The sequence below is a fragment of the Papilio xuthus genome, unplaced genomic scaffold (genome assembly GCF_000836235.2).
Source record: "Papilio xuthus unplaced genomic scaffold, Pxut_1.1 DF826115.1, whole genome shotgun sequence".
NCBI classification, from domain to species: domain Eukaryota; kingdom Metazoa; phylum Arthropoda; class Insecta; order Lepidoptera; family Papilionidae; genus Papilio; species Papilio xuthus.
In genome coordinates, this window is record NW_013532534.1 from 1,107,295 (window position 1) to 1,118,591 (window position 11,297).

Here is an 11,297-nt window from a genome sequence, read left to right on the forward strand (position 1 = left end):
AATTCTGCTGAAGAAATAACATCTCTCCATACAAACTTCGGACGCCCACTTTAGACCGTAAGTAGACGAATTTGGCAAAAATCTTTTATAATGTTCTACTACGTATAATAGTATAGTTTGAACTTCGCAAGCCAAGGAAGCAAAATTATACTTTTTTTGTTACGCGATATACCATTTTTCAGTTGCCCCTAATATTATTTTTTCGATATCTCCTAAACTATAATATTAGACAGAATGATATAGTTCCAAGGAAAAATATAATCTTAATTAAATTCTCTTGATAATAAACACATTTATTTACTTAACTCGTTTGAAATAGCGTATGAATTTAATTGATGTTTCTAAAGAAAAACAATTCGTTATTGTTAGAAAACTATAAATGATAGATATATACTATCGCGGACTTTTATTAAGCATATTTATAGAGCTACAATTCTTTCATTCTACATACATAATATAATTTTATGTAGGTCATATAGTTTAGCCTGAGTTAGCCAAGAAAGCAAAAATAACCCATTTCCTACGTCTTTTTGCCACGGTTTATTGAGAATATCCCAAAAACTACTGGAGTTTTAAATGTTTCAAAAATGACACGGAATATGTTTTGATAAAAAAGAATTATGAAAATCGGACAACTAGGGCTTCAGCTTTCTATCGACAAACAAAATAAAACGTACAGACGAATTGAGAAACTCCTCCTTATTGAAGTCGGTTAAAATACTTTTATTCGCGAGGACCTATTATTGACTATGTGTTTATCAATTACTTTATACCTTCTTTGAAAAATGGCTGTGTGTCTTTCTAGAAATAAATAAATATCGAAAACTACGCCCATCACTGTTATTGTAAATGACGTGCCGTATTTTATTCGAGTGATGGTTGCGTGCACGGCAGGTCGCGCGGCGTGAGCTCGCGGAGCGAGATGTGGCAGCGGTGCCTATTACTTTAAGTACGTTCGGCTCTTGTCTCGATACCAAACTCGTATCGTTTAATTTTGTTTTGTGTTTTTAAATCAAAAATGGAGAGATCAGACCACATTCAGGCGATCGTAGAAGATATTCCTGCCACCGATTTTCAATATTCCGGTGTAAGTGTGTGTTTATATATGCATAGTTTTGAAAATACATTGCAAAATAATAATATCTTAATGTACTCATAATAACCTTCACGAATTAATGAATGGAAAAGTTATTTCGGAAAGTTATGCTTACCATTCACGAAACTTTTTAACCGTGGTAGGAGCCAGCCAGTACATCATCTGTTGTCCGAAAGGGCCAAGTCGCTCGGTGCAATACCACAACCACACAAAAGACAAGCGGCAAGTAGTTCTTCAGTAGCGGCAGAAGACAAGTTCTTCCGTATTTCGTTCGACGATTGCCTTAATTTAATCCTTTTAAAATTTGTTCCCTTTCCTTGTAAGAAAAGCATGGGAAGGGGAATGGATTTCGAAGCGGCTCGCTTGCCACCGTATAAGAAAAACTTTGGTAAGATTTGTAAAATTGACTCTAGATTTTTAATTGCCTAAAATTTAACTTTTTACCTATAAACTATAATGTTATATAGATAAGGGGCAAATGGTACTTAACATACGTGTTATACACATTTGGTTTCTAAGCCTTATTACTATTTACTTTAAAAATATTTAGTATTCGTTTAGTACAAATAACACAACATTTAACATTTGATAAATTTTATTAGAGTTTGAACATTTAAAATAAGTGTAATTCTAGTGAGATGGCGCTTATATATTAAAGGTTTTTTTTTAATATTCTTTGCCTTTATAAAACTTTTGCGTTCGCATCACGCTATCCAGCTCTCAGTCAGTCGCACTTTTAACTTTCTGTTTTACTGTATTCTTAAGGCTGAATAAATTTCAAACAGCCGGCCAATGTCATGTTTTCAAATGTTGTAACATTTATAGAACAAGGGCAAAACTCCATGCATCTTATAATGGACAAAAAAATCTTGCATGCATAAATGACAAAAATATTTTTAAACTCAGTTGCACTTCCTGAATTGATTATTGCAAGAATTCTGAATTAATAAAGCGGAAAAAAGTGGTTATTAAGTCTTGAATTTTTGTATTGTATACGTGAATGACATATAAAACAAACGAGAAAAAAATGGTACAAGATGGAGATTCGAGGGAAAGAAAGGATATGTGTAATAAAAAAAAATGTTTGTAAAATGATTTGATTGTTTGTTGGCATTATGTAGGCCCGAAACTAATGAATCGATCTAAAAATGTTTAAGTGTTGAAAAGCTACACTATCCCCGGGTGACATAGGCTTATAATATTTATTTATAACCAGGTTTTTATTTTAATTTCGCGCGGACGAAGTCGCGTGCGACTGCTAGTATAATATAATATAATAATATATGTGTATAATATTAGTAAGATAATTTTTTTTTTTATTTATCATATTCTTAAAATTTAAATTTCATATATAAAATAAAAAAAATATTACAAAATGTATTATATTAAAAATAGAGCACCACTGGAATCCCATGTCTAAAACAACCAGTGGTCAAGGCTGCGTAGACAGGAACCTTCTCACGATGCGCGCGGTTTGTAGGATAACTTTTTTTTTTATAACAAGGGGGCAAACGAGCAGCGGGAACACCGAGGTGTTCAACGACGCCCATAGACATCAGCAATACCAGAGGAACCGCAGATGCGTTGCCGGCCCTTAATCCAACTGTTTAACGAGAGCTTCTTCACATGTTGGTCGAAGCTCTTCGCTATCAGTCCATTCACCGATACGACTATCGGAATAATGGTATTCCATTTCATACGCCACATGGCGGTAGCCTCGTGAGCTACATCTAGGTATTTTAACAGTTTTTCGATTTTAAATTTCACGAGATTCTGGTCATGTGGAATAGTGACATCGACTAACATTGCACAACTCTCAGACCGGTCTATTATTAATATATCATGTCTATTGGCAGCAAAAGTCCTGTCCGTAATAATAGATCGATCTCAGTAGAGCGTAATATCGTTACTTTCCAGAACGGGTGAAGGTTAGTAAGATTATTAGTAAGATCTCAAAAAGTATAACGTAGATTTTATTCGTATTAATAACACGGTTTTTGTTTCATACACTACGCCTTTTTGTAAAACAAACCTTTGTCGTAAAACCTACAGAGGGCTCGCAAACACGAATGTCGCTGCCAACTTTTTTGTTAGATATTATATAAAGTTTATTATACATGATTTTTTTACTCTGGTAAATTTTGATTTTGCCAGCAGATTTTCCATAAAATAATGTTTACGAAGTACATACATAGCGTTTAATTCAGGTACTACTAGACAACGCTACTAGAAATTAAGTCTCTATGCCTTGTTATTACGTTATGAAAAATAACTATAGATACGAACTTTTACCCTCATTTTTAGACTTTACAATTATAAACATTTGTATTTTGCATAGTTATTATGAATTTTATTATTTAATAATTTATTAAGTGTTAAACAAAATGTTTTCGGTTACAGATTCCGGATCTAATAACTGTCCACTAATATCCCCGTAGGTTTATCTCTTCTGCAGCATCTGAAATTCTTTAAGGGAGTTCGCCAGTTCTCGCCAGGAGATTTTGCACAGACTTTTGTCTTTAAGGCAGCCCCATGAAGAAAATCGAGCGGATTTCGATCCGCAGAACCGGGTAGCCATGAAAATTGATCTTTTTATCACATAAAATAATGTGGCAAAAGACCAAGCGGCCACCTGAATTCGCCAAAACGGCGAAGCAACGGCTTAGTTATTAGGTACTTTTTGATATTGCCTTGGACTAATGAGTTTGACCGTTAAAATACTTTTCTATTTCAAACAAAAATGAAGGAGACAAAGCGATGCTATTGGCATGTAATTTGTTTATTACTCATGTTTGTTAAATTTGTACCGGTAAAAATATCACGTTACCTTTTACTGATACTGATTATATTTAAGAAACAAATAAAAAAACTGAATGTCAATATCCAAACTACATCAAATTTTTGGTCGATTGCAATAAACATTCCAGTGTGCGTGGCGCGCACACATATGTAGATAACACTTGTACGTATAGTTTCCGCGCATACTATTCTTAAAACCCGCAAAGACAATCCACGCGCCGCCCACTCACTTCACCCGCGATGGTCTGACAATTGTTGTTAACTTTATTTAAATTTCTTTCTACCCGACAGCGAAAATTATAAAAAAAAATTGTCGAGCAAAATTTTACATTACCAAATTTTTACTGGTTATGAAAAAATAACCCCTTGATTGATAAAATGAAAAAAAAGTAGCCTGAGATTCGAACCGGTAAACTTACATATTACGGCAAACATACTAGAATACTGCGCCAAACTAGTATATATTTATGGGCACCTTGCATGTACTCATATATTTGACGCTGTGTATGTACCGATGTATTTGAGCAGGGTGAATGTATCTATTAATTTGAGGACTTTTGTTGTACCGATATGAAAAATGAAAAAAAAATCTTTATTTTTATACACAAGAAATTCAAATTCAATGTTGCCTTGACTCCTTAACTAGGAAGACCTGTACTTAAGGAGAAAAGGACTTCCCATATATATAAATTTAATAATTGTTTGTGTGGAAAAACAACTTAATTTATGAATTAATAATTATTGTGTGTGTGTGTGTAGGTGTGTGTGTTTGTTTGTTTGTGTGTGTGTGTGTGTGTGCGCGTGTGTGTGTGGGTGTGTGTAAATGTGTGTATGTGTATATTTATAAGTGAATATGGATGTGATGACTTAGTTATTACGTTGGAATAAATTTTCACATGTGTTATAATCCAACTCCATCAGCCATTCCTTTGTAATTTTTCTTAAATTATACGCTTTCAGGTTTTTTACATTGGACTTTTTATCTAAAATATTATATAAGTAGGGTGCAAGGAATTTAAAATGTTTTGTGGCAAATGTACTTAAATCTATGAATTCTTTATTTTTATGAAGGGCCTTGACGCATTCAAATATGAAAGTTTTACGAATACTCAAAATATTATGTTTATTATAAAGTTCGTCGGTGGGATGTTTGAAAGGCAACCTAAACATCACTTTTAAAAGAGCACGTTGGGCACGTTCTGCTTCTAAGATACAAGTTTTGGAAGCTCCACCCCAAGAACATATGCAGTAGTTAATTAAACACTCGCAGAGAGCTTTGTATGTTTTAGTTAGTAGGACATAGTCAGCAACCGCTCGTAGTTTTCTGAATATGAAAATAAGTTTTCTGATCCGCTTAGCCACTGTATTTACATGGTGTTTCCAGTTGAGATTTTCATCAAGCGTGACACCAAGATACTTGAATGTATTCGTGCGTTCAATTATTGAGCATATACAATTCTGCCTATGTGATGGCTGCCTTTTACAAGGGGCTTCGTGTATTGTTATAGAAAAATTATTTGGCGGTTTAGATCGCGATGTTTTATAAAACGAGACGTATTTAGTTTTGGTGATGTTGAGAGTTAGTAAGTTATTTTCTAGCCACCTTGTATTGTGTGTGTAGCCAGGCCCTTTTCTGCAGCATCCTTTAGTGTTTCCCATGAATTTTCGTGGAACAGAATGACGGTGTCATCTGCAAACATTAGTAAGTCTGCTTTTTGAAGGTTCATTTTACATAAATCCCAAGCGTACTGCCTTGCGGGATACCATAAGAAGCACTAGCGAAGTCACTGGTCACAGATCCAACTCTTACTTTCTGTTTTCTGTTTGTCAGATAGTCACTGAAACATGACAAGACTGTTCCTCTTATTCCATAGTTTTCTAACTTTGTTAGGAGGACAAATACAACTATCAGTAAACACATATAATTATCAATACGTCAACGTAAATTTAATCAAGAATTACTAAAAATGAAAATCAACTAATCATTTATTAATTTAGGTTTATTTCTGGAACTCTGTTGGTCGATCCCTATCGTATGATACGCACATTGATGAGGTTTTAAATGTCATTCGCCATTTTGTTAAATTGGCCATCTTGAATTTATTTAGAGTACCTATATTCAATTAATCAAGACCTACCATTTGATATCCATATTAACGTGGTCGTAAAGTTTCATTTGCCATTTTGTAAAAATTTCTACGGAAAGCAATAACAAACAGGCAAAATGAAACCGTTAAAAAATTTCGATATCGAAAATTTACGGATGACATCTTTTATAATTTGATAAAATATGACAAGCGTTTTATAAGTGCCAAAAAACGTTCAACAAACACATTTCCGACAAGAACAAGATACATTTTCCGACAAAAAAAATACGTTTTATTATACATTAATTATAAACATATGTATGTTAGCCATTTTATATATTCTGTAGTTCCTTAACCTGGAGCGTTGTTTGGTCGATGCCATAAGTCAATAACATTTTTGTTTATTTAATAAAACAACGTTAATCATTTGTATTACGATCCAAAAGATTTATAAAATAGGGGTATTCAACTTATCATGTTGGTTGTCTGACGGTATTTCGTTATCGTAAATTGAAAGTATTGTAATTGCTCGTCTGAATGACGGCCATGTTTTTTCTGGCATTCGGTAATGAAAAATGACAATGTAACAGCGGTGTTTTGGAAAAAGTTGTTTACAATTCTAAAAGGAATATATGAGTTAAAGACGACTATGATTTATTTGAAAAAGTATTCTCCGGCTGTGACTCTCACAGCTATCTCTTATCACTCCAATACATGTTGCGTCGCTTCACTAGCAGTCTTGTATAGAAGACAAAAACGTTGTAGTCCTATACTTTTGAACATTTTAATTAAAGATTTTAGGATAAAAACATGCTTTAACTATTTTTTTATGTTTGTGCATATATATTACAGTTAATCAACTGTTAAGTTTATAATCTACCGTTTATACCTACTAGTGCAATCCTTTCACTTTAAACTATACTGTACTGGTATATAGTAATAATCCCAGGTTAATTCGTTAATTAAGAAATTAACTTCGTTATTGGTTAATGCGATAAAATTTAGAAAATTTTACGTAAGTTAAAGTTAATCGTTAATAATGATATGAATGAATTCTATATGAAACATCCACTATTTTTGGGTTAAGAGTAATAGGTAAAACAACTAGAAAGACAAATTAAACATACGTATATTTATTTCCTCATTCTGTCTCGTTCTATCGTATATTATTAGTTAGTAAACAAATCAAGAATGTCATTACGCGCACCCGCATTCCCGATCATTAGGAGGGTTGGCCATAAATTTATCGAATGGTTGTAGCGCAGTTGGTGCAAAGGCCCATTCAATCGTTTATTCGTTTTAAATAAAATGTACAATTATTAGTCGTAAACTATTTTTTATGCACATAAATCAACATTCAAACGTCAGTAATAAACAGATAAATTTGTAACTCTACTGTTTTAAGGGTTGTTAATTGAATCTGTGCAATAACAAAATAAATTCTTTTCCATTGCTTTTCCAAATGAACCATAAACATTTTAAAATAAACATTTTCGTCACCAACAGGTTCAAGTTTAATTTTATTTTAGTTACCACTATCACGTTTTATGCACATTTGATTATTTTGATTGCAATTGAAACCGGAGTCTGGCCATATTAATGGCATTTGAATCTCACGCTTTAAACAAAGTGTAAAAGTATAAATGCGATAAAATGTTTTCGAACCTCCTCTTCATTTCGTTCTGTTGTTCACGTCTTTCCCGAATGAAATGTATAATATGCAATACACTTGCCCGCGCACTTCGCAAACATGAGTTATCAACTCGTTCGTTTACTATTAGACTGGCCTACAGTCGCCGAACATAGCCAAACTTACGAGCGAAGCGTGGCGCGTAATTTAAGGCACCACTATACTAGACTATCACGTTTTTTAGGGGGTTACAGGAGGTGAGGCACAAAGCAAGCGCGCGGGGCCCGGGGCGATTTCGGCCGAGCGCTCTTTATAATTATCTCTAAAATTGACGAGGCGATTGCTTGAAAGTCGCTACTTTCACTTTGTTCCAATTTGATAGCATCAACGCTACATGACAGTTAATACTATATATTACATTAGTTAGAATCAACACCACCGCTACAAACTGCTACCATCACCGCTAAATTTTATCTCTGACAAAAAAAAGATGAGAATATGTTGCAAGCGAAGTTTTTGGTATCAGAAGCCCAAAGTAAATATGAGCTAATACAAGAGTTGATTTTTGAAAAATTGATGTACTTATTTAGACACACTTGTGTATGCTAATTTTTAAATATCATTTTTTTAATATTAATATTTTTCTTGCATTGATTCTTAAAATGTATAAACACGGTCATTTTTGTTAGAAAAAAAAATACGTAAAAGGCTTTAAAAACATGGACACAATACTTTTTACAAACAAAATAGTACGAGTAATTTCAATAACGATAACAGTTGCCCGCGAATACGTTCTCACGAAATAATAAAATACTTCCTTTTTAAAAATAGTGCCAGGCGATAGTGTAGCTGACCAACGGTGAAAGAATTTTCCCAATCGGCACAGTAGTTTCGGAGCGTATTCAATGCAAACAAGAAAACAATCAAACCTAATGCCTTCTAAGCCTAGTGACTTCTGAGCGAAGTGACCGTTGCCCATAGACATACGCAATTGTATATGTGCTGCCTACCTTTAATCGACCGAGGATGCACGGAAAGAAAATATTTTCCCTTCCCATGCATCCTCTCATCCGGAAAGTCCACTTCCACTTCCCATCCTTTCCTTATAAGAAAAAGGATGGGACGGAAAGAGGATTAAATTAGGCCTCCGGGACGCACACTCATCAGACGAAACGCGGAATTGCTTCCACTTCACGCCTGTCTTCTGTGTGGTCGTGGTATTTCACCGGGCGAGCCGGAGCAATTCGTGCGAAGATGTTAAAGCGGGCTCTACCACTGTTAAAAATTGGCAAAGCTGTTTAATAGACTAGCGCGCACAAACGCACAGACAAACAGACAAAAATCTAATAACTATTGTGTAGAGTTGTGTTGTAATGTAACAGGGTCTACTTTTATTACTTAATATAAATAGCAAAAAACTGTTTACATTGCCGGAAGGGGCGGCAACATTTGAATAGCCTAATGGCGGCAAATGTTTTAATCCGCCACTAGCTTTGTTTACTGAACCAGCGCGGATGTCCTCTAGGTCTGCTGAAAGGACGCTACCCACACCCGGTTAGGCGGCTGTGCTGGTGGACCTATATGCTTTAGTAAGCAAAAACAGTAAGGTTCACTGTTATCTTAGCAGGGCACTATGCACTATGAACATCTTCACCCTTTCGTGACAGCATTCTGAAGCGTATGTCAGAATATGGACATGAATAGCTTTATACAGAAATTTTAAACTCAACTACGATGTAGTCGTGGCACGAGACATTTTAATATGTCAAATAATGTCTGGTTGCTGTTACTCATATTTTAGATGCATGCAAGTTTTTTTAATGAGTTTGTGATACCTAACCTTGATGTAGTAATAAACATTGTAATTTCAATGGATCGCGCCAAGTGTTATCGTATAGTCCAGGAATCGCCTTGGAATTTAGTAAATGTTATTTTATGGCATTATTTTATTATTCAGTTATATCAATTCAATTAATATGTATGTATTAAATAACATATACACACATTAAAAAATACAATCAGTAGCTAAAGTTAATATGTTTTTATTTATTTGCGTAAAATATTCAATGTCTTTTGAATCTCCGAATGTGTGTTATTTTCAAAATTTTTAGGATATGTTATAAGAATATATCAAGGATTTTTGTCTACTTTCACTCTTGAATTAAGACCTTCAAAGAGCGAGCGTGCGCTAGTCGCTACTTATCGCAACACACTCCGAGGGGCGCGGATGTTGCGCGGGAGCGACGAGCACAGGACTAAATTAACGGAAGAACTAAAATAACCTTCTGTAAGAGAGGTAGAGTCACTATATTAGTCTCCTGACTATTATTCTGAATAGTATTCCTATACAAGCATGTTACACCCTTTGTAACATCTGTTTATATATACTCGTACAAAATCAATATACTTTTTTTAGTTAGCTTTCCCTCTCTGTTTAATTTTTAATAAGTCCCTGACCTCTGGAATATTTCCGACAGCTTGGAAAGACACTTTAGTTATTCCGCTGTTAAAAAGTGGCGATGCTAGCTGTGTTGGAAATTACAGACCTTTACTCGTTACTCACTATATTTGCGAAAGTGTTTGAACAGATCATTTATCCACCTCTATCGTGGCATTTAAAACAGTTAATCGCTCCAGAACAACATGGCTTCGTTAAAGAAAGATCCACTTCGACTGTTATCTTTTGTTGGGGACCTTGTCGAGGGTGTTGATGGTGGTAAATCTTTTGACGTAATATATACAGATCTCAGCAAGGCCTTCGACAAAGTAAATCACGACATTCTCCTGAACAAGCTCGAGTCATTTGGCGTATCTGGAATTCTGTTGCATTGGTTCAAATCTTATCTTCAAAACAGAACGTTGGTAGTCGTAATTGGGGGATACAAATCTAAGTCGTTTACCGCATCTTCGGACGTTCCGCAAGGCTCCCACTGAGGTCCTTTTTTTATTTAACGTATTTTTTAACGACGTTACCCAGTGCTTTAGCAACTCCATAGTCCTTATGTACGCAGACGATCTAAAGTTTTACAGGCAGATAAACTCAACTGCAGATAGTTCTCTACTGCAGACTGATCTGGATCAACTATCTGAGTGGTGCAGAATTAATGCTATGTCGATAAATATAAGTAAATGTTCCTCGGTCCATTTTTCTAGAACAAAAATATCTAATCCCCACACTTATAATATTAACGGCGCGTCGATTAACGTTGTTAACCATATTAATGACTTAGGTGTAACACTTGATAGTAAGTTGCAGTTTAATGTTCACATCGATAACATAACTAAAAAATGCTTTAAAACCTTAGGGTTTGTATTAAGAAACTGAAAAGAATAAATTCTTTAAAAAAAAGCTCGTACAAAAATATGCCTTTACTCATCATTAGTTCGCAGCCGCCTTTCTTTTTTTTTTTTTATTTTTTTATAGTCAGGAAATGCATTTACGCACGCCTACGCCGGGCGGTGCAATGGCGTAGGGAGTGTGGGACTCGCCGGCCACAGAAGGTGACCAGAATACCCACTAAAACCTGACTGCCCTCTGACGCATCGGGACGGGACCACGGGCACGCTTTCGCTCTCGTCCGCGGTCCCGTCTGCGCCAGCTGCCGAGGCAGCTCCCTCACGGGGGGGGGGAGAGGCCGCCCTCAATGGCGGGCAATGGACTCCCCCGCATCCATTACCCGAGGGC

General features: G+C 35.2%; 1 protein-coding gene across 1 annotated transcript in view; it reads left to right on the plus strand.

Annotated features, from left to right (window-relative positions):
- The first annotated feature begins 981 nt into the window (after positions 1-981).
- Positions 982-11,297, plus strand: part of LOC106123551 (sodium- and chloride-dependent glycine transporter 1-like) — an 81,445-nt gene continuing 71,129 nt past the window's right edge. The window contains exon 1 of the mRNA XM_013319948.1: positions 982-1,087. Within this exon, the coding sequence (XP_013175402.1) occupies positions 1,019-1,087 (69 nt within the window). The 5' untranslated portion in view covers positions 982-1,018. The remainder of the gene's footprint in view (positions 1,088-11,297) is intronic.